The following is a 23,126-nucleotide window of genomic DNA, read 5'->3' on the forward strand; positions in this document are numbered from 1 at the left end:
GGGCTAAAAAAAGATTTCTTAGGTTACAAAGAACACTAATAGTGAAAGAGAGCAAATTGATACTGCATATATCAAAACTACAAACCTATTCTGCAAAAGACATCATTAAGAAAATGAAAAGTTAAGTCCACAGACTGAGAGAAAATATTTGTAATGCATTTATCTTATATAAGTCTGATATCCTGAATGTATAAAAAACTTTTACATCTCAATAAGAATACAAAAAATATTAAAAATTGTGCAAAAATTTGAACAGATATTCCATAAATGTGTGAAAATGAAAAAAAATGCATAAAATCTTTAATCATTAAATAAATTCAAATTAAAATGACAATGAAATACCATTTCACACTCAATGGCTAAAGTGGAAAACACTGTAATACCAGAGGTTGATAAGGATGTGAAACAACTAGAACTTTATATGTGGCTGGTGTGAATGTAAAAATAATACAATTAACTATAAAAAGATTTGACAGTTTTGTGTAAAATTAAACACGTACCTACTCTAAAGATGCAGCAATTCTATCTCCATTTACAAAAAGGAAATGAAAATATACATCCATAGGATAATATGTAGATGAATATTCATCGCAGCTTTATTCATACAGGCCCCAATCTGGGGGGAAATTCTTCCCCCCGCAAAATGAACAAATATGATATGTTCATAGCATGAAATACTACTCATCAAGATTGAGCAGCAACATGGACAAATCTTACAGACATTATGCTGAGCAAAAGAATAGACACAACAGAAGAACTACTGTAAAATTCCTACTAACTTGAAGTTTTAGAGCAAATAAAACATCCAGGTGAAAAAAAATCAGAACTGTGGTTACCTGGGGCAGGGGTAGAGTGGGCTCTAGAAGACTTTGTAAAATTGTGGAAAGATTCTGTATCTTGCTTGTGGTACTGGCTACAAGGGCATATACATTTTAAAAAATTCATGAAACTGCACACTTGAAGGTTGTATGTTTTATTTTGTATAAATCATATCTCAATAATTGCTTACTGATTTTTTTTTTTAAAAACCTGCCTGTCTCAAAGTAGTAAAATAGGCACGTTAAGAAGTAAAGAATGTTCCTTTTTCCTTGTTTATAGAAAATGCCTTTTTGCATAATTGTATACAATTGTCTTTGTCAACTTTTAAATTCTAATGTCCAAGTACCAAGTAGTAATTACTACCATTTATTCATTGCCTAATATAAGCTAGATGCTCTGACATGCACTTACAAACATTTAATTCTCACAACAACCCTAAGATAGATTTTATTATCTTTATTTTTGGTGCTGAAACCCAAGTCTCATAATAGTTAAGTAATTCATCCAAGTACTTATTGTTAGTAAATAGTAGAGGTGAGAGTTATCCAAGGACTGTCTGTCTCCATTGTCAACGTTCTTTCTACTACTTGTCACCTTCCCAGCTAACTTGTATGTCACACGTATCCCACAGCCATTTACCCCTAGGCACTAGGATGACAGTTACTGCTAGTCTAATTATTTAATTGGTCTGGTCACAATCTCCTTGTAATGTAAACTTTAATGAGTTACTCAGCTTATTTTTTCCAGTAATTAAACAAAGAAAAGAAAATGAAAGAAACAACTACTTACCTTCTTTCTGCTTCACATAAGAGTTAAATATGGTGCTTATAACAGGTTAGTCCCGGGTTCAAGATCCAGCTCTGCCAAGTTTTAACTGAGCATAATACTTTATCTCTCTAAGCTTTATAGATATGTTCCTTATCTATAAAATGAAAATATTAATAACCACCTGATAGGGTTATTGTGAACTTAGAAGTGAGGTAATACATTCAAGCATGTTGTATAGTTCCAGGAGCATAGTAAATGGTAATAAACAGAAATGACTATTAGTAATGAGAGGACAGGTATTGTCCTGTTAGAGAGGGAGATGAAATTGGGGGAGTTTTTATAATTACGTGTGTTTGCTTATTCTTTAAATTATTTCTTTCCTTGACTAGGCTTCTATTTAGCAAACTGGAAAAGACCCTGTGTATTCAACTCAATGATTCAGGCATTGGAGACTCCTTAACCACAGACCATTTAAAGCTATATAAATTCATTTTGATGTTTTCACTTAATATTTTCTTTTAATCAATGCATTTATTATTTTTCAATATGCCATTGTACTATAGGCTCTTATGTTAACCATTTCAAAAACTTATGTAGACCATTGAGAATAAAGTATAAAAGATATCTCACTGGCAGACAAGCCTGTCTTATTCACATAAGTAGCCTAGAATAGTGGTTAAAGGGTCCAGTGCCATTATGTGACCTATGGGAGACACAGTTCCCACAGACTTCATGACACAGGGCTTAAGTTTTTTTCTCTGTGCCTTCTGAAAGAGATAACTGTGATCCATAAAACAGTTGAAATATTAGAAAATAAATAAAAGCCAGAGAAACCCATGTTGACTGCAATATAGTTATAGGACTAATTATAACTAACTGAGCCTGTTTAAAAGACTCATGGCTTCAAGAGCCATTGTCCCGTCCAGCGGGATCGTTAACACAGACCTTGGAGGAGGGGGTGGGAATTTAGAGAGACAAGAGACACAAGAAATGGAGACAAGACAGTATCCTGATTAAGTCTCGTTTAATGGCGGCGGTGCAATGCTTTATATAGGCTGGCAGGGAAGAGGAAGTGTAGCAGAGCAGGCGGGGAGGAGAATAATGAGAGATGTCACCAGGCGCATGCTCGGTAGACTTAGTCTTTCCCGGGCGCAGGAAGTTATCTACGGGGGGGCAGGAAAAGTTGATGATGAAGAACCAGGAAGTGCGCCATCTTGTCTCCGCAATGCGGAGCTTAAGCAACAGAGGCCCCGGCAATTTCCGGGCCTCACGGCTCCGGACAAGCCATTACATAAAAAAAGTTCAGGCCAGGTGCAGTGGCTCAAGCCTGTAATCCCAGATAGCACTTTGGGAGACTGAGGCGTGCTGATCATTTGAGGTCAGGAGTTCAAGACCAGCCTGGCCAACATGGCGAAACCCCGTCTTTACTAAAATTAAAAATAAAAAAATTAGCCGGGCGTGGTGTTGCCCACCTGTAATACCGGCTACTGGGGAGACTGAGGCAGGAGAATCACTTGAACCTGGGAGGCGGAGGTTGCAGTAAGCTGAGATTGCACCACTGCACTCCAGCCTGGGAGACAAGAGTGAAACTCTGCCTCAAAAAATTAAAAAAAATTAATTGTTTGATTAAGGTGCTATATAATCAAGAGTAGCATTCTAATCATAACAGAAAGAAAAAAAAAACGATTCTCAAAGTTGACCTCAAGCATAATTGTGAAATAAGTTTTCACTTCCACAGCCTCATCAACATTTTCCTTCCATTCTGCCTTCACTCCAAACACACATAACACCATCAAATATTCTGAGATCTATCATTTTATAGGAGAGAGGGACAAAAAAAAAAAAAAATCTCAGATAATTCCCATTAGGATGTTAGTCGTTCATCATCTTGTTTTCCCTAGGCCTTAAGAGAAGGCAATGCACATTGAGTTAAGTTAAAGCAGAGGAATGACTGTCTAATAGCAAGATTGCAATTGCTGCATGCGATAGGCAGAAGAATATAAGTCAGGAACCTCCTGACTTATACCCCACTATTTTGGAGGATTATGCCCAGGTTATTTTAAATGACTTTTAGGGTATTGGGACAGTGAAACTGAATCCAGCAAGAGCTTAGGAGCAGAAAATAAGCCCAGAGGTAGAACTAGGAGCACACCTCATTCTATCAATTAATAACAAAAATGACCCTATACACCCCACAGCATGAAGAATGTTGCCATTTTGCCATTGGACTGTCCATCAGAACCAATTAAATCATGTGGACTTTACTTGTAAGCAATTTTGCCAATTAGCTGAACCCTTATTTTTATTGTTAATAAAATTAAATTACTCTGAACTCTGATTCTCTGTACTTCAAAGACCCATTCTCCTATCATATCACCTGTTCTCATTTTCCCATTCTGTTTCAGTAACTAACATTCTTTACTTCATCCCATATGAACATGCATTAAGGACACCAGAATGAAATACTTTTCTATTCCTTAGAGTTAAATTCTGCTTTTCCATTCCTTAGGTGGCCCAAAGGAATGGGTAACCAAGCCAGATATATTTAAAAGTTATTATTTCTGGAATTCTTCTACTCAGTTTGTTTATACATTTTTTTTTTTTTTTCAGTTCGGTCTTGACACACAGACAAGTGTGTACCCAACTGTCTACTTTTTATATTTGGGTGAATACCTGGAAGTGGTATGTGGCAGAAGGCAAGGATGAGTAGTAGAAGGGAACACAAGCACACTGTTAACTTTAAGGCTGACTTACTTCTCTCCTCCATTTCACTCCAAGTAAAAAGATTTCTAGTTCTGTATTTCACTCTGTTACATTTCTTAATTACTTTTTAAGTATCCTCAATGTCCTAATTCAACACTCAGAGTGTATTCTCCTTTGCGTTAGATGGTATTCTGTTTTCTCAATCATTTCCCCCTTACACATCTCCAACTTTCCACTTTTTAAATTTTATTCTCTATGCTGTTTTGTTTTCAAACCACATGGAACCAAAGCACATACAACTATTAGTCTTTAACAAAAAACAAGATTCGTATGAGCTTCTTGAGCCCTAAACAAAAGAATTTACACTTGAACCTGATTGCTTTGACTGTGGCGTTACTGTTCTGGCTTTTGCAGTTCAGAGGCCCTGCTTTATGGTTTTGGCTTTCTGTTTTCCATTTATATGAAATGTCCCACAAAAATAAATGCATTTAACAAATACCAGGAACATGGCATTACAACAACTTTCACTTCTTGACCAATGGGCCATACATTGCAGTTTAAAGATTTGATATTGATGGACAAGAAACTCAAAAAAAGAATTAGCAGCATTCCTTCTTTTCTCTTGTGGCACATACTGCAGAATTGTTCACAAGAAGAAAATCTCATGGTCAAAAGTGCAATCACCTGTGGATCTTATCAAAGCAAAAAAGCTGTTTGTATCTTGATGTAACTGTGGTTTATTATTATTATTCTTATCATCATTATCATCACCGTTTTGAGTGGAAAGGACCTATGGTTTCTCCAATTTTTTGAATAACAGTTTTGCTATTGAACAGGGAACACAGTGTGTGGCTAGTTTATCTCCCGCAGGGCTTGCAAATACTGTGTTGTCCCCAAATGTGGTAGCCACATGTTTGTTTTTCAGCTGGCAGAGTCCTAAGCCAGAGAGATTTTAGAGGAAATGAAGGAGAGTGAAAATCAACTAAACTTTTCATTAGCATGTGTGACAAAGGGCAGTGTGTTTTTCTCTTTTGGTAGTGTGTACATGTTTTAAATAATAAATATTGCACATCATTACTGCTCTAGTCAGTTATTTATACTCTGATAAGAATTTTAAAGTCTGTTGGAACACATTTGAAAAAAGAATCAAATTCGTTCAGCTCTAAATTTTGAGTGCTCATGTGTGCAAGTCACTATTATGGTATACTACACTTCAGAACATATATGTGTTCAAGAAATGTTTATAAAACAAATAAATATATATTGAATTTCACTAATGAAAAATATGTAGGATGAGAAAATTGCAGTCTGCAGATTCTAACATCCAATGTTTTAAAGCCCAACTAAAAAGTTACTCGATTAAATATTAATAATCATAATGAACACATTATAATTAATGAATTGAAAGTAACTGGAATAACCTGAATTTTCACAAAAATCAGATATTTTAAAACTAGGAAACATATTTTAGAAAGAATTTGGTTAATCTTTGAATCTTAAATATAACAAAAGCCAGAGAAAGTAAATAAACTGTCCAAAGATACACAGCCTGTTTTTTTTTTTTTTTTTAATTAGAGCACTAGGATTGGAAACAAGGGCATTTTATCTGGGATCCAATGTAAACTTTCTACCCTCCCATTAGGGGTGCTGCTTTGGTCTGCCATTCTGACACTATGTCTGGCATAGCAGAGGTCTTCCCTCAGGAACCTGTGGTCAAGTAATAGCAGTTTCAGGCTTCTCTCGTCTGGGGAATGAGCGGTTCATGGGCACATGCATAGCCTTTTTCAGATGAGGGATAATTACCCTCTTTTGCTTCCTGCTTCTCCTGTAATTTGGCCTGTCCATCGAAATTATAATCTATACACCTGTTTCTTCTTTTTCACTCCATCTTTGTTAGTGGGTTTGGAGGAGTTGAGTAGTTTAATTTTAAGCACTGCAGCAAGTCTGTAACATGACAGCTAGGGATGTCTCTGACCCTTATAGGGCAAGTGAGACGTCACTGTTGACTTGCCATCAGTGGGAATTGCACTTGAATGTTCACCTTCAAGTGCAAATTATCATGCACGTAATAGATTTGCAAACCCATTGGCAAGCTGCCATGTGATATTTCCCTGTGACCAAGGATGCTGTGCAGTCATGGGTGGGGGAAATCTAACTTGACTCAAATTGAACCAAACCCATCACCCTGTACTGAGAATCATGTGAACCAATTAGCTGACAGAAGCAGCCACACCCTGTTCAGTGTCAGTCAGGGTTCTTAGGTGGAAAACAACAGAAATTGACTCTGACCATGTTCAGTCACAAAGGAATGTATGGGGGGGGGATGGGGAGGAAGAAAGAAAGAAGGAAATGCTGAAGAACCAGGTCTCAGAATGTACTCACCTAAAGTAGCTTGAGGGGCAGGGTGGGGTGGGGATCCGTGTAGCAAGACATAATGGGCACTTTTTTGTTTCTTTGTTTGTTTTTTAGACGGAGTCTCACTCTGTTGCCCAAGTTGGAGTGCAGTGGCGGATCTCCGCTCACTGTAACCTCTGCCTCCCAGGCTCAAGCAATTCTGCCGCCTCAGCCTCCAGAGTGGCTGGGATTACAGACATGCACCACCACGCCTGGCTAATTTTTTGTTTGTTTGTATTTTTAGTAGAGACGGAGTTTTGCCATATTGGCCAGCCTGGTCTGGATCTCCTGACCTCCAATGATAATGATCCGCCCGCCTCGGCCTCCCAAAGTGCTAGGATTACAGGCATGAGCCACTGTGCCCAGCCTGGGCACTTTTCTTTAGTAGTTTGAGGAGCAACATTTTTGACAGGGTCCTTTGGCTCGAGATTCAGTTCCCAGATAAAATTAAACTATCTAGAGAGATGGCTTGATTAGCCAAACTTGGATCTCATGACCTCTTCTTGAAGTGGGTAAGTCTCATAAATGCTCAGTCCTTCCACTCTGCAACTGAGTGGGATGGGCGGGAAGCCCCTCAAAGGAAAATCCAGTTGTTCTCACTAGAAAGAAAGAAAGAAAAGGGAAACGGATGTGAGGCAGTCAAATCAGCAGAGTTCCACCACATCACCAAATGATTAAATATGGAGAGACAGAGACTAACAGAGGTATATGAATATTGAAATATGTCTGGACAACAGCCCAATGATGAGACCAATAAAATGGTAACCAAAATCTGGTTTTGAGTAGTAGTGTTAAATCAGACCATTTAGTAACCATTTTTTTGTTGCAAGGTTTCTAGCACTGCCCAAACCCTGAGTGGTATATGAATAACTGGTCCATTATGTATTTCTCTCCAGTCAGCATAATTTATCCCCCACCTATATTCTCTTCTGACCACTCCTACTTCCTTCTCTTTACCAAAATCTGAACTCTAAGGCTGTTTCTTCAGCAACTCCTTTGTTTAGATTGGAAGATAAATCAAACAGCAAGCGATGTTTTACTGACTTTCAGTATTTAACAGAGATGATTTAATTTTTTTTAAAACCAAAGTCAAACCTCTTTATAAATAAGATGAAGGAGAAAGATGTCTTATACAATGCATATGTGAAGATGCCTTCTGAGTGCTTTCTCGTGCAGACTTGTTCTAGTCTTTAATGAATCTTCCTTATAGACACTGTGGAGATGAAAGATTGTTCTCCACTTCCACTCAAAGTACAAATCAGGCCGGCATTTTGAAAAAGAGACAGGTTTATTCATTGCTGCAGCGTTAGCTGGCTTTGTTCCCTGTAAAATTTCACTTTTGGTTATTAACATATTCACTGTAGGAAATAAATTTGTAACCCATTTCTCATATTACCTACACACAGAAAAACAAAATTTGATATCCTGGGGTTTATTTGCTGAGGGCGCTTCCCATAAAAGCGAGTGAGTGTGCGTTGGGAAATGTGTCTGGTTAACTCTTCTATGGATAAACTTTAGTCACAATCCTCCCCCGCCCCCCTCTCGCCCCCAGCACCCTCCCAACCTCCCGACTTCCCGCCTCTCAAGGGCTGGTGACCTAATAGCATTTTTCTTCGTGCATATTTTGGCGTCGCCCCATGGCCTGGCTGCCTTTGCCTGTCTGAGTTTTTTGAAATTCCTGCATGTTCGCCCCAGATTAAGCCAGTGTGTCTCAGGATGTGTGTTCCGTTTTGTTCTTTCCCCTTAACGCTCCCTGTGCAACGTGTCTGGGGGGAGGAGGGCAGGGAGGGGAGAAAGGGAGGGGCAGAGGCGAGGAGCTGTCCGCCTTGCACGTTTCCAATCGCATTACGTGAACAAATAGCTGAGGGGCGGCCGGGCCAGAACGGCTTGTGTAACTTTGCAAACGTGCCAGAAAGTTTAAAATCACTCCTCCTTCCTTCACTCCAGACACTGCCCGCTCTCCGGGACTGCCGCGCCGCTCCCCGTTGCCTTCCAGGACTGAGAAAGGGGAAAGGGAAGGGTGCCACGTCCGAGAGCAGCCGCCTTGACTGAGGAAAGGTCTGAATCCCACCCTTGGCATTGCTTGGTGGAGACTGAGATACCCGTGCTCCGCTCGGCTCCTTGGTTGAAGATTTCTCCCTCCCTCACGTGATTTGAGCCCTGTTTTTATTTTTTCTGAGCCACGTCCTCCTCGAGCTGGGTCAATCTGGCAAAAGGAGTGATGCGCTTCGCCTGGACCGTGCTCCTGCTCGGGCCTTTGCAGCTCTGCGCGGTCGTGCGCTGCGCCCCTCCCGCCGCCGGCCAACAGCAGCCCCCGCGCGAGCCGCCGGCGGCTCCGGGAGCCTGGCGCCAGCAGATCCAATGGGAGAACAACGGGCAGGTGTTCAGCTTGCTGAGCCTGGGCTCACAGTACCAGCCTCAGCGCCGCCGGGACCCGGGCGCCGCCGTCCCGGGTGCCGCCAGCGCCTCCGCCCAGCAGCCCCGCACTCCAATCCTGCTGATCCGCGACAACCGCACCGCCGCGGCGCGGGCGCGGACGGCCGGCTCATCTGGAGTCACCGCCGGCCGCCCCAGGCCCACCGCCCGCCACTGGTTCCAAGCTGGCTACTCGACATCTGCAGCCCGCGAAGCTGGCGCCCCGCGCGCGGAGAACCAGACCGCGCCGGGAGATGTCCCTACGCTCAGTAACCTGCAGCTGCCCAGCCGCGTGGACGGCATGGTGGGCGACGACCCGTACAACCCCTACAAGTACTCTGACGACAACCCTTATTACAACTACTACGATACTTATGAAAGGCCCAGACCTGGGGGCAGGTACCGGCCCGGATACGGCACTGGCTACTTCCAGTACGGTAAGTACCCCCAAGTCCGCTGGAACCACCCGTGCACCTGGTCCCCAGCTATGCGGCTTCTCGACGTGGCTGCCTGGGCGCGGCGGGCCCCGGTCCTCGCAGATTCGATCCCTCCCCCAACGCGCCTGCAGTGGCAGCCCTGGAATCTAGTGCAAACCGCGCGTCTGGCCCCTCCTGCTTCCTTTTCACATTGCCTTGCAGCCCCGGGAGTCCCCAGTTCTCTTGCTGCCCTCCGCTCCACTCTGCAGTCCCGGTGGGCGAAGGGTGAGGAGTAAGGGACCTAGAGGGGTAGGGAGTTGGAACGGGGGGCGCCGGGTTGTTTCACTGCTGCGCCCGTCGCCTGCTGACGTTTAGGTCTCCCAGACCTGGTGGCCGACCCCTACTACATCCAGGCGTCCACGTACGTGCAGAAGATGTCCATGTACAACCTGAGATGCGCCGCGGAGGAAAACTGTCTGGCCAGGTACGGGCTGAGATGTCTGAGGCCCCGCTCCCCGGTCTTCCTTCAGGGGGCGCTCTGGTGCCTGGTTCTGACTGCTACTGTTCCGCGCAGACAAGTGTTAGGAAGTGGGACAAGAGCTGGGAAGTGGGACGTGACCTCCTGGGCATGCCGACCTGGACGGAGAGTTAATATTTTGAAGATTTCTGTGGGTTCTGTCTCAAACTGCAGCACGAATTAGAGAGAGGTGGCGCAAACCCTTATCCTGGAGACTGAAGTCTCATGCTCTTTTTCCAAGATACTTAAACTTGGGAGTCGATTGTTTCCAGTCACTTTTCATAAAACAACTATACAGTAATTCAAAAAATTTATTGTAATGAAGGGTGTGTTAATACCCCCTTAAAAGATTGGGGGCAAATTTGCCATCGTAGCCTCATTGGTAAAGACTAAGTTTTCCCCTTTTGTTTGAGACCACGATGAACTTGGTTGTTTCGGTGTTACTTCAGCCAGAATAAGACCATGAGCAAGAACTTTGTTCTTCCACTATTCTAAAAATAAAATAGTAACTCTGAGATTGGGGTTCTCTGAGTTTACTGCTGGGAAACAGCAAAGGGAGCAAAATATGTTTTAATAAAAATTTAATCAAAAATGTAAAGTATAAAATAAGGTCATCAATACCATCTGAACATATAGCCACACTAAATATATTAGTAGGAACACAGTAATGTTTATTTGTACATTTCTTCTACTTTGACCCTTTACAATTGTCAGGCTAAAGGAAGTGAAGACATCCACGCTCATTTTCATTCCTGAGTCTTGCATCACTCACACCATTGAACTCCCTATGATGTTTTTACAGTACTGCCATTGTTTTGGGGTAATGAAGTTACAAAATTATTAATTTAAATCTGGGTATGCTCTTTTAGAGTTATTTCCTCAGTTTGCAACTTATTAACTATTTTTAAAAGTTTTGCTAAACTTGAAGTTCGTAATAAATATCTGTGAATTATTTTTTATTGGGGGATTATTTCCACTTCAGTTTCACTCGTTCATATGATCAAACTTGAATTGATTCTAGACATAAAGTTTACTTCTGACGTTTAGATTTTTAATGCTTATTTATTATGTTTTTACTGTTAAAATCTGTGGATTTCCATAGTTGTTATTCATTCACTTATTCACCAAATATTCATTGAGCTCTGACTGCTCCAAGACTGTTCTAGGAGCTTTTCAGCAATGAACAAAATAAAAAAAATGCCCTGGCCTCTTGGAACTGATAGTCTAGTTGGGGAAGGAGGATTGTCACTACTATATAATGGAGGTTTTATTTGTAGTTTTGTCTTTAGTTAATATTCTATGAATATAATAATTTTTCTTTTTTCAAAATCACAGTACGGCATACAGGGCAGATGTCAGAGATTATGATCACAGGGTGCTGCTCAGATTTCCCCAAAGAGTGAAAAACCAAGGGACATCAGATTTCTTACCCAGCCGACCAAGATATTCCTGGGAATGGCACAGTTGTCACCAGTAAGTAAATGGGCCTCCTGGGTACTTTTGAGTTGCTTTTCATTTTTCGGGTGATTTTTGACATCACAAATGCAAGTCTTATTTCTTACCGAAAGGGAGAAAATTGCTATTATTTATATTTTGAATTTTTCTCTATGTAATTTGACATAACCCATCTACTACACCATTCTGTTATCTTTTGAAATGGAAAATCTGAAGCCCAGCTTATTAAAGCTGTTGATAGGATACAGCAATTGACTTCAATAAAATTTACTCCAATGCATTACAGATAGAATTTCTTTAAAAGTCCATTACAGCCGAGATCATCTACAGTTAGTTAGCATTACATAGCATTTCATAAAGCCCACACGTTTTTTATCACAAGGATTCAGAAACCATTCTCAAAGAAAGATGTACATGATACACCCCCTGAGCTCAGAAGGACCTTCTTCCATCTTTCAAAAGACCTGTATCAAACCCAAGGTGGTTGCCTGTTCTATCCTAAATTTAAGGAGTTTTACATAAGGTAATTCTATCATTTGCCTTAGTAACTTGCCTGGGAGTTAATTGTCAGGAAATCCTGATGTGTGGCCTTAAACTTACTTCCTGAAATCCAAGCCAGTCCTCTTGGTTTTTCCTTATGTGGGAAGATGAACAGCTCAGCACCTTCTGTTTAATGAAATGACAAAAGTAGATATAAGTCACCCACTTTCCTGATAAAATAGGAATACTTTATTTCTAAATAAACGTGTATACTATTTAAATAATAATGGTGGATAAAACATGCCATGATTTCTCCTTTGCGTTTCACTAATGATTTTAAATATGTGAGAACTCAATTTTTTAAAAATCTCATAGAAACCTTGAAAAAGTAATGTCCTGCTATTTGGAATGAAACATCAGCAGTGGCAGCCAAGAAGAATACACTAGAGAACACATGGCAAGTTTCACTTCAGAACAGATAATTTATTGTCCATTTCTCTGTAATATTCAAAGACAAAATGGGGTGCAATAAGAAAGCAAAATAATGAACTAAGTCTTTTGTCCTAGTAGCAAAGTTAAACCTTGCAATTTTGATAGATTTATGTCCTGTGGGGGGGGGGGGAGCATAAAAAAACCCTAGCATGAATCTCTCTTTTAGAAGATAAATTTGGTCTCAATTTTAATGTGAAAATAAATTTGTGAAGCCATGGGGGAAGTCATTTAATAACTTCATTGCTTTCTCTGTATGTAACTGACCACCCACCATCTTTTTGTTTTGTGGGATGTTAGGCATTACCACAGTATGGATGAGTTTAGCCACTATGACCTGCTTGATGCCAACACCCAGAGGAGAGTGGCTGAGGGCCACAAAGCAAGTTTCTGTCTTGAAGACACATCCTGTGACTATGGCTACCACAGGCGATTTGCATGTACTGCACACACACAGGTATGCTGGCACCCTGAAATCTGGAACCTCAAGCCTCAGAGAGAAACAGGTCATCTACCATTAGTTAGCACTAAACAGCATTTCATAAAGAACAAACATTTTTATCAAAAGGATACAGAGACCTTTCTCAAAGAAAACTGAAGATGATATACCCCATGAGTCTAGTATTTTCTTTCCTCTCACCTCTCTTTTGTAAAGCATTCAATTTGAGGTCCACGTTGTCAAGATGGAAAATAATTGGGAAAAGGAAAATGACGGCTTGATGATCCAAATTACTTTCTGAAGTATTTCCAGTTATGCATGTAGGCCCTATTCATGATCACAGGTCAGTGTGGGTCCTTGTTATGTTCCACAATGAAGAACAGAAAGTTACTCTCTGAAAAAGTCTGAAGAGTCGACAACATACGCACCCATTCGGTATTCCTTAACCGGCTTAGTAAATAACTGTAAAAAAAAGATATCGCTGGTTTTTCACCTGTGAAACCATTCCTTCCTTCTGCTTTATGCTGGAAATAGAATAGTGATTGGGGTTAGCAAATAGAGGAGAAATACGTTTCTTTAAAAGCACTTTAAAAAGTTGTCTCTTTTAATAATGCAAATTAGAGCAGAAGGACACCATTTCTTTCTCCACACGTCTATATTTAAATCTACAGGATAATTGATGTCAGATGTTGTTGGGATGGATTTTTTTAAAGTAGTGCTGAACTCAGCAGTTTGTGTGTTTTATCATAGGAAAATGCATGTCAGTTAAAAGCTATGTCAGTATTTCCATATGAAACCCCAATTTATAAAAGGACATTATAATTTGAGTCCTGCCCAGATCTTGGCAAAGCGTAGTGAATGGTACATAACTCAGGGTACAAAGGGGTCAGCAGTTGGCATCTTGGGAAGCAAATTCCAGGGCTGCGGCAGGAAGCTGTTTGGTGACCTAAATGTTACCATTGCTTTTTTCTCTGAGCTTAGAGCATCATAGCAATTGGAGGGGGAAAAGTTAACTTCTACGTGACTCGGGACAGTATTTATTTAAGAAAGAAGAAATGTAACTTATCCACACATTAGTCATGTGTGTGTATAGAGATTCCCTTTTCAGCGATCTGCAAGTCCTGTGCAAGGGTGCAAGGGACCTAAAGTTTTTTCGCCCCATTTATAAAAAGAGGCACTCTGGACAGCTCACTCTGAAATATTTGAAGCTGGGATTGTAGATATTATAGCACTTCCCGTTCCCCTCTTCTTTGGGGTAACCCCATTTCATTTTCTATGCTAGCTTTCTTGTTAATCATCTTCCATATATGTTCTTTTTAACCATTATTCACCAAACCTTGCATTGAGTGATTTATATATTTGATTTTTTTTTCATTAGACCAATTTCTCTTTCACATGGCTTCATTTAAAGGAAAAAATAATCTCTCAATCACCCAATGGTGACTTAGATTAGTTTTACTGTAATGCTGCTTAAATGTATTCAAGCATAAAACTAGGTATAACTTCTTTAGATTTATACTTGCATATATTAATAACTCCTGCATTCTGAGACAAAAATTTACATATTAAATATGTACAAAACTAAAACAGCTGCATTCACCCTATTAATTTCATGTAACAAATAGCATGTATTGCTAAAACTCAAATTGCTGATTTAGAGAGCCTCAGCTAACATTCTACATTTAATCTGTTTTTATATTTTGACTTTGCCTACATGAAATGCCTGTTTGCCTTAGTAACTCTAGTTTTTGTTTGCCTGTGCAAATAAGCAAAGCTTATATTTAAATTCTGCCAGCTGATGAATTCTAGAGTGCCAATTTCAGCATTTTTAAAGGTCTTTTGTCTATTAGAAGGCAAGATAAGCATTGAAGCATTACTTAAACCCATCTTAAATGAATATCTAATCCAACAAACCCTTTACAATGTCCTGAACATTGTGGTAGTAGTAGAAGTAATAGCTAACACTTATTGAGTATGTATTATATGCTAGAATCAGAATTGTATGCTAGAATCAGACCAAAAATTCTTCATTTTGTATTTACTACTCAACATACTGTTAAGTGATGTATAGATCAAGGTAGGAATCTAGACGATAACAATAGAATATGAATCTCACTGCTGCAACACTGATCCTTCTGAGTTTGACCTGTCTGTGCTATTGTGTGCTGTATGACAGCACAATTCTCCCCTGCTCTTCCCAAAACAAGCTATAGCTAAACCAGCATTGGCAGAGCATGCTAAGGTGATTTTACTCTCTCTTGGGTGACCAAAGTGATCTTAAACAGCAAAGCAATATTGGTTGCTAGAATTGAGTGACAGTATTGAGTTAAAGTAATTCTAGCATGTACTTTTAAATTTAAATTACTTTTAGAATGAAAATACAAGTTAAAACATTTTGTGAAGAACTAATGGAATCAAGAATATACCTACAGACTCCAATCTGAGGAAACTTCTCCAGACTATAACATTCTTAAAAGCAAGGATTGTGTTTGTTGTATTTTTCTCCTCCCAGCCTATAGAAGGCGCTCATTTACTTATTGATGTGAATGTTTTAGCAAGTGGAGTGATGTGGCATTCATCAGTTTAGTCATGCATTTGCCCCTTCAACAAAATATGTCATGTTTCAGTGACCGTATGAGAAAGAGTATAGTGTGGTAGTTAAGAACAGGGACTCTGGACTTTGATTACCGAAACTCAAAACCAGCTTAGCCACTTACTAGCTGGAAACCCTTGGGTAAGTTATTTGATCTTAGTGTGCCTCAGTTTTCTCATCTATAAAATGGAGATAGTAATAGCACCTCATGTAGTTGTGAAAATTGAATTTTTATATGTGTGTGTATATATGTATATACACACACACACACACATATATATATATATTAAAATGTTTACAATTGCTCCTGCCACATACTATTTGATAAATGTTAGTTATTCAAAGATGCAACATAGACTCCACCCTTAGGGAACTTGCAACCTCTGGTTAGCTATATTCTTACATAGCATGATTATAATGGAGAGCCAAAAGGGATAAACACTATAAAAGCTATCCACAATAAAAAGTATCATGGCCATTCAAAGTACAAGAAGGTAATTTCTAAAAGGGGAAATTGAGGAGGATTTCACTGAGAAGAGGATATTTGAGCTAAGTTAATTATTATGTGGCCTTTATTCCTGAACTGTTAAAATTCTAGAATTTTGGTAGAGACCTATTTTGTTCCTTCAGATTGCATTTATCTCTGGTGATATATGACACTTTTAAGAAGTGAGATGTACTACTACTTATATTAGTCCTATATCTTTTTTAGCTGGAGGTGCTATAAGGCTGAGTAATAAATACTTCTCAAGGGAGATGAAATATAAGTATAGTTTTATGTCAGAATCTTGTAAGTACTAACTTAAAATTTAATTTGCAAATAATAGCATATTATTTAGCATAGCCTAACCATATACCATCATTTAACATTTTTTATGTTGTTTATTTTAGGGATTGAGTCCTGGCTGTTACGATACCTATGGTGCAGACATAGACTGCCAGTGGATTGATATTACAGATGTAAAACCTGGAAACTATATCCTAAAGGTAAAGACCTTTGAAAATATACCATGCATTTATATTGCAGATCAATAGGCCCTCCTTTCTGGATTCAGATGTTAAATAATCATGGTATTGGAAGCAATTATACATCCTCAAACTATTTCTAAACAATCTAATCTAATCTAATCTAATCTGTCTTATTTTAAAGAACTTTAGGGGGAAATATGCAGTCTCCTTCCATAATATCTCCAGAGTTTAACCACTTAACTTAAAAATCCCTTCCCTGCTTGATTAGCTGAGTCCCTCATTAACAATTTCCTTATTGCAGCCCTGTGGAAAAAGAAATACTGAGGAACTCTAACACAAATGCTGTTTGTATTGTCCAGGTCAGTGTAAACCCCAGCTACCTAGTTCCTGAATCTGACTATACCAACAACGTTGTGCGCTGTGACATTCGCTACACAGGACATCATGCGTATGCCTCAGGCTGCACAATTTCACCGTAAGTGTTATTTGCTTAGCTAAGTAATTGTCACAAATAATTTTTGTTCATGCTCAAACATTATACATGGAATGTATCTGTTTCTACTACTACAGCAGCTTTCTTGTAAGCAGACCAAAGGCAGAAAATGGTATGCAGTCTGATTTTTTTTTTTTTTTTTTTTAATAATGGAAGGCAAAGGAGAATGTACTAAGGTTTTTAGTTTTCAAGAGAAGCTTACTTTTCAGGAGAAGACATAAACAGACCACAGTGTTTACCCAGAAGGCATTTGTGAAGGCCCAATATATCAAATTGCTCAATATGTAGAGTGGGTGAGCTTATAGAAGCCCCAGGAGTTGCTTCCTGCCCGTTCCTCACAGTCCCTGAAAAAATTGCTAGGATTCTTCAAAGTACATTTTGAAAACCACTGCCATAAAGTAAGCAACTGAAGAGATCAACCCCCCTGGTCTGTACAAATCAAGATGTCATATATTTGAGTTCCTTCTCCTGAGACTCTTCTTTGAATGGAATCTTGAAAGATATCTATTCACAGAGAGGTGCTTTGATGAAAATAATGAAAGAAAGTTGGGTAGGTTTGCCTGCGCGCCTGTCTGTCCTGCCCCATTTCCTTAAGCACTACCTCCCCAAGTGTGGCTGGGTGCTAGATTATAATTACATATGCCACTTGAGTTATGGCTTCCCAACAATGAGAATACTATTTCCATTGGAATGATACTCAACACTCAACAGCTTTGCTTTGTCACTGGGGTACCACCAGTGCCACTGGATCATACAGACAGGTATAGCAGAGCTCTACTAGAAACTCATAATTAATAGAAATTTCTGCCTGATACAAAACCCAGGACTTTATACATAAAGAAGCAGAGACTGTGCTTTACAAGTGTTGTCACAACATTAGAGATAGATGAAGCCTATGATAGCAAAAGAATAGCACTGAAAAAATAGTCACATACATTCTTGTGAACATGCCCACAGCACAGAAAACCTGGCAGATTTTATGGCCCATATTGTGTGGAGTTGGTTATAGTATAACTAACCCCTGCCCCCCACTGCCAGAACACCAGTATAATTTAAGCTAAAATAATTTGCACTTAAATAAACAGATTAAATAATTTTCTTAATTTTTATAATTCCTTAATTTATTCATCCATTCTCCATTTATTTATTCATTTGCACTCTCATTTTTTACTGTTTGTTGATGCCCTGAACCAGATATTACTGAATAATGCAAACATAAATAGGACTACTAATCGCTATACTGCCGTAGGCTTATTACACTCTTTTCAGTTAATTACTTAGGAATTTCTTTGTTTAATGTCTGTCTCCTGCTCCAGTCAGTAATGGCTGGGATCTAGTCTTTTGTCCACTGTTGTATACCCATTGTCAGGTACAGGTCTGCCACCTTGCAGCCTCTCACTCACTGCTTAATTAATTTCTTTCTCAAATAATTCGAGTAAAGGCATTTTGAGTAGGGGAAGTGAGAGAATTACACATATAACTGTAATAGAGATAACAATATGAAAAGTTTCATGAGGGGTAAAATAAAATGTGGTGGGATCAGAAGGACCTTTTTTATAAGTTTGGTAACTCCCAAGTATGTCTTACTGACTTCCCACTAGAAATAGGTCTGGAGAGGTCTGTTCCATAGAATGTCTCTTGCTTTTAATCAGTAGATTCCATTGAATTGGATATTGTCAGATATTTAGAAGAAATAAAAATTGTTGTATTGCTCCAGCAATATGATTGTACAAGAGGGATTCCTGATGTGGTCACTCATATAGAGTTGATTTTTTTTTTTTCACTGGTTATTACTGACTGTAACAAACTTCAAGAGTAGTTGAAGTTGGAATGTTTATAACCAATATAGATAAGATGAAAATATGAAAAAGTGAAATTACTCATAATTAGTGATCATAATAAAATATCATACTTGTTCTGAGTGGAAATATTGGGGAAAGTATATAATATTTGAGAAAAACCCCCACACCTTCAGGATAATAATGCTCGCTTCTTATATTCTGACTTTCACATCAGGCCTTCCTTCCTAGGAATCAGAGTTCAGAGAGAGGAGAGGTGTCTTTGGGCTGAGTTTCAGGAGTGACTTTAGGATACATTTGAATTGGGTCTTGAAGTCTGAGGAATGCACTGGGGAGCATTAAGGAAAGGAAGCCCAGGGCAAGTCAGCATCACAGGCAACTTGCATGGCAGGAGGAAACTGCAGGGCATGTTTGGAAAAACAAGTCTTCTAGTTTGGCTAAAGCATAAATTTCGTGGAGTTAGGAGTTGGACAAAAACGATGGAAAAGTAAGTTGGGGCCAGATGGAAGAAAGCCCTGAAGAGCAGGCTAAAATTTATTCTGGAGGCAGTGGGAGGCTGAAGCTTTTTGAGCAGGAAGTGTAACTTGCCTAAGGCCCTCAGGTCATTCTGGTGGCTGCGTAAGCAGCAGTGAGTGTCACTCTGAAGACATATCGTTTATCAGTTCACCGATTTCTTTTCCTGCCAGATATTTAAGAGCATTCTGTTGATGTGTAAAAGCCACCCAGTAAATAGGTGTGTGCTGTTAATGTACCCTCTCTCCTTCATTTTCCTCATTGAAACAAAATGTATGGACAAGGTGACTCTGAGGCTCCTTTCAGTTATAAAATACTGTGTAAGTTTTTTTTTTTTTTCTCATCACAGAATTTACTGTTTGGAAATTGATAGTTTATGATTTGGCATAAGTGAATTTTTACTTCCTTACGTGAAGATCTATGATCGCATTTAAATACAGTAATATTTGATTGATCTTTTGGTCTAGTTTCTGCCTATTAATGTATTATTCTATATCCAAAGTCATGCTGGAGAAGGACTAATTCAAGATGGAGCAGAGGCCTTGACTCTGCTTCTTGGTGGATGTGCCACCCTTGTTCCATGGAATGAATTCCCCTGGTCAGGGTTGCTGGTGCCAGAAGTCCTGCTGTACTCTTGAGTGTTTCAGAAGTGGTTTCTTTGCTTCTAAATGTGAAGAGTGTAGGCATTGGGCATCTCTGCTGTTGATATAGTCACTTTCTTCAAACCATTATTAAAATGATATACTACTGCATAATTTCACAACATGATTGCTGCTTAGACGGAGGGAAACTGTTGCATAAAGTTTTTAAAAGGTTGACTTTAAATTTGTCTATTGTACTTGTTCATTATATTATAAGGTTAATAATTTGTCTTATTTTGTCTTCTTAATCTAGGTATTAGAAAGCAAGGCAAAACTCCCAATGGATAAATCAGTGCCTGGTGTTCTGAAGTGGGAAAAAAATAGATTAACTTCAGTAGGATTCATGTATTTTGAAAAAGAGAACAGAAAACAACAAAAGAAATTTTGTTTGGACTGTTTTCAATAACAAAGCACATAACTGGATTTTGAACACTTAAGTCATCATTACTTGGGAAATTTTTAATGTTTATTATTTACGTCACTTTGTGAATTATCACAGTGTTTCAATTCTGTAATTACATATTTGACTCTTTCAAAGAAATCCAAATTTCTCATGTTCCTTTTGAAATTATAGTGCAAAAGGATCAGTATTATTTAAGTGAATGAGCCAAAATGACTTTGAACTGAAACTTTTCTAATGTGCTGGAACTTTAGTGAAACATAATAATAATGGGTTTATATATGTCATAGCATAGATGAATTTAGAAACAATGCTCCTACTGTTTATATACATATGGACACATCTGGTGCTGAGAAAGAAACAAACACATTACCATTGGTGTCAAGAAATATTACTATATAGCAGAGACATGGCAATACATGTATTCAGATAGTTACATCCCTATATAAAAATTATGTTTACATTTTAAAAACAAGTAGATAACTTTCTTTCTTTCAAATGCACAATTTCATTTTGACTTGAGTCAACTTTTGTTTTGGAACAAATAAGTAAGGGAGCTGCCCAATTCCTGTCTGATATTTCTTGAGGCTGCCCTCTATCATTTCATCTTTCCCATGAGCAGAGAGGTTGTAAGTGGGATTCTTAATATCACCATTCTTGGGACTGGTATACGTAAGGCAGCCATGCAACTGGGAAGTCATTTGATGACTGATGTCATACATCCAGAGATAATATGCATTTAAACATATTAAAATATTTGCCAAAGATACAATTTTCTTGCTGACATAAAATCATATAAACAAGTCCCCACCAAACCATAACTGTCTCTCAAATAACTTAAAACAATTGAAAAACATTTTAGGATTTTTCAACTTTTCTAGATTTTAAAAAGATGTTCAGCTATTAAAGAGAGGAATGCTAAAAATTTTACATTATTTAGAACACAGGAATATCATCCTGTGTTCTATTCAGGCTTATTCAGGAATCAGTCACACGTGTGTGTGTCTGAGATGTAGTCTAAATTAGCAAAGCTCATAGTATTACATACTTGAGGGGTTGGTGAACAAAGGAAAAATATACTTTCTGCAAAACCGAGGATCATGCTGCGTAATGAGACAGGTGTGATTGCATTTTAAACTGTGAAACCATGTGCCATAATAGAATTTTGAGATTTTTCGCTTTTTCCTAAATTCAAGAAAATGAAAGTACACTTTTAAGTTAGTAGTGCTTAAGCAGAATTTTTCCTACATTAACCAGTATTAAAATCTCAAGTAAGACTTTCCAGTGCCAGAACACGTTAGGTGGAATTTTAAAAGTGCATCGGCATCCTGTATTACATGTCATAGAATTGTAAAGTCAACATCAATGACTAGTAATCATTCTGCACTCACTGGGTGCATAGCATGGTTAGAGGGTCTAGAAATGGACAGTCATCAGCTGGCGGATATAGCGGTACATATGATCCTTATCCACCAGGGCACATGCTTACCAGTAGACAGTACAGACAGAGCTTTTGTTGAGCTAGTAACTGAGCTATGGAATAGCTTCTTTGATGTACCTCTTTGCCTTAAATTGCTTTTTAGTTCCAAGATTGTAGAATGATTCTTTCAAATTGTAATCTTTTCTAATAGAGATATTTTAATATACTTGCTTTCTTAAAAAACAAAAAAAACTACTGTCAGTATTAATACTGAGCCAGACTGGCATCTACAGATTTCAGATCTATCATTTTATTGATTCTTAAGCTTGTATTAAAAACTAGGCAATATCATCATGGATATATAGGAGAAGACACATTTACAGTCATTCATTGGGCCTTTTATCTGTCTATCCATTCATCATCATTTGAAGGCCTAATATATGCCAGGTACTCACATGCTATGCATTGAGACATAAAAAAGACTGTCTATAACCTCAACAAGTATTAAAAATCCCATTATTACCCAGAAGGTTCATCTTATTTCATTTTTAGGAAATAAAATTACATGTCTATAAAATTTCAATTTTAAGCACTATTGTTTTTCATGACCATAATTTATTTTTAAAAATAAATTAAAGGTTAATTATATGCATGTGTGTATTTCTAATAATTAAAAATGTGTTCAATCCCTGAAATGTCTGCCTTTTAAATATAACACCTACTATTTGGTTAATTTTGACAATTTTTTTTTTCAATTAGGAAGCTAAAAATACTACTTTATTCCTTAAGTGAACTTTCATTCCCCTCCCAGCACCTCTAAACACACCCAAGTAACTCACAAGTACTGATTTAACACTCAGTATTTTTGAACTTCTTTGAATTATTTTGAACATTGAATCTCTTCTCTGAATAACTGCCAAAACTCAAAGATAATGATTAGTTGATGAAGGTTATCAATTAATAAAATAAAGAACACAGACCAGTCTTACCAAACTCTAAATACATTTAAAAAAATAGGAACTGGCAATGATAAAAAGAATGTTGAGTACTGACAGGAGATTGGCTTTTACACTAAAAAAAACAGAAAATGGACTAAATAGGATCATAATTTCGGAGTTTATGAGTCAGTTTACAATATGCCATATTAGTAATCTCATAATGATTCAGACCACAGTCTGGGTTAAAGATGTCTTGAGCTCTGAGGCTAGCACGCAGTCTTCCAACAGTAGCATAACATATATGAGTATACAACTTGCCTATTTCCAGAAAATCTGTATATTTTTATAGAATAACTTTATTTACAATTTCTATCATCCAATTACTCACTAGGCATTATCTGTAGTAACTTTTTCCGGAATATTCAGATTCTAGAAGCAATGCAATTCACTAAAATTTTCCTGGCA

The 23,126-nt window shown here is 38.4% G+C and overlaps 1 protein-coding gene across 1 annotated transcript; it reads left to right on the forward strand.

The window, feature by feature from the left end:
* Nucleotides 1-8,603: 8,603 nt before the first annotated feature.
* Nucleotides 8,604-22,418, forward strand: LOX (lysyl oxidase). The gene is made up of 7 exons (XM_033181449.1): nt 8,604-9,536; nt 9,891-9,999; nt 11,368-11,505; nt 12,757-12,913; nt 16,380-16,475; nt 16,817-16,932; nt 20,157-22,418. Exons 1-7 carry the CDS (start codon nt 8,906-8,908, stop codon nt 20,161-20,163), a joined length of 1,254 nt encoding a protein of 417 aa, XP_033037340.1. The 5' UTR covers nt 8,604-8,905; the 3' UTR covers nt 20,164-22,418.
* The last annotated feature ends 708 nt before the right edge of the window (nt 22,419-23,126 follow it).

Source organism: Trachypithecus francoisi, unplaced genomic scaffold (assembly GCF_009764315.1).
Source record: "Trachypithecus francoisi isolate TF-2019V2 unplaced genomic scaffold, Tfra_2.0 Lachesis_group2, whole genome shotgun sequence".
NCBI lineage: Eukaryota > Metazoa > Chordata > Mammalia > Primates > Cercopithecidae > Trachypithecus > Trachypithecus francoisi.

Excerpts from the sequence above, each read along its gene's own strand:
- LOX (XM_033181449.1), top strand. The coding sequence starts at position 8,906 with ATGCGCTTCGCCTGGACCGTGCTCCTGCTCGGGCCTTTGCAGCTCTGC. Across the intron at positions 10,000-11,367 it reads GAGGAAAACTGTCTGGCCAG|TACGGCATACAGGGCAGATG; the intron begins GTACGGGCTGAG and ends TCAAAATCACAG. Across the intron at positions 16,476-16,816 it reads CTGGAAACTATATCCTAAAG|GTCAGTGTAAACCCCAGCTA; the intron begins GTAAAGACCTTT and ends TGTATTGTCCAG.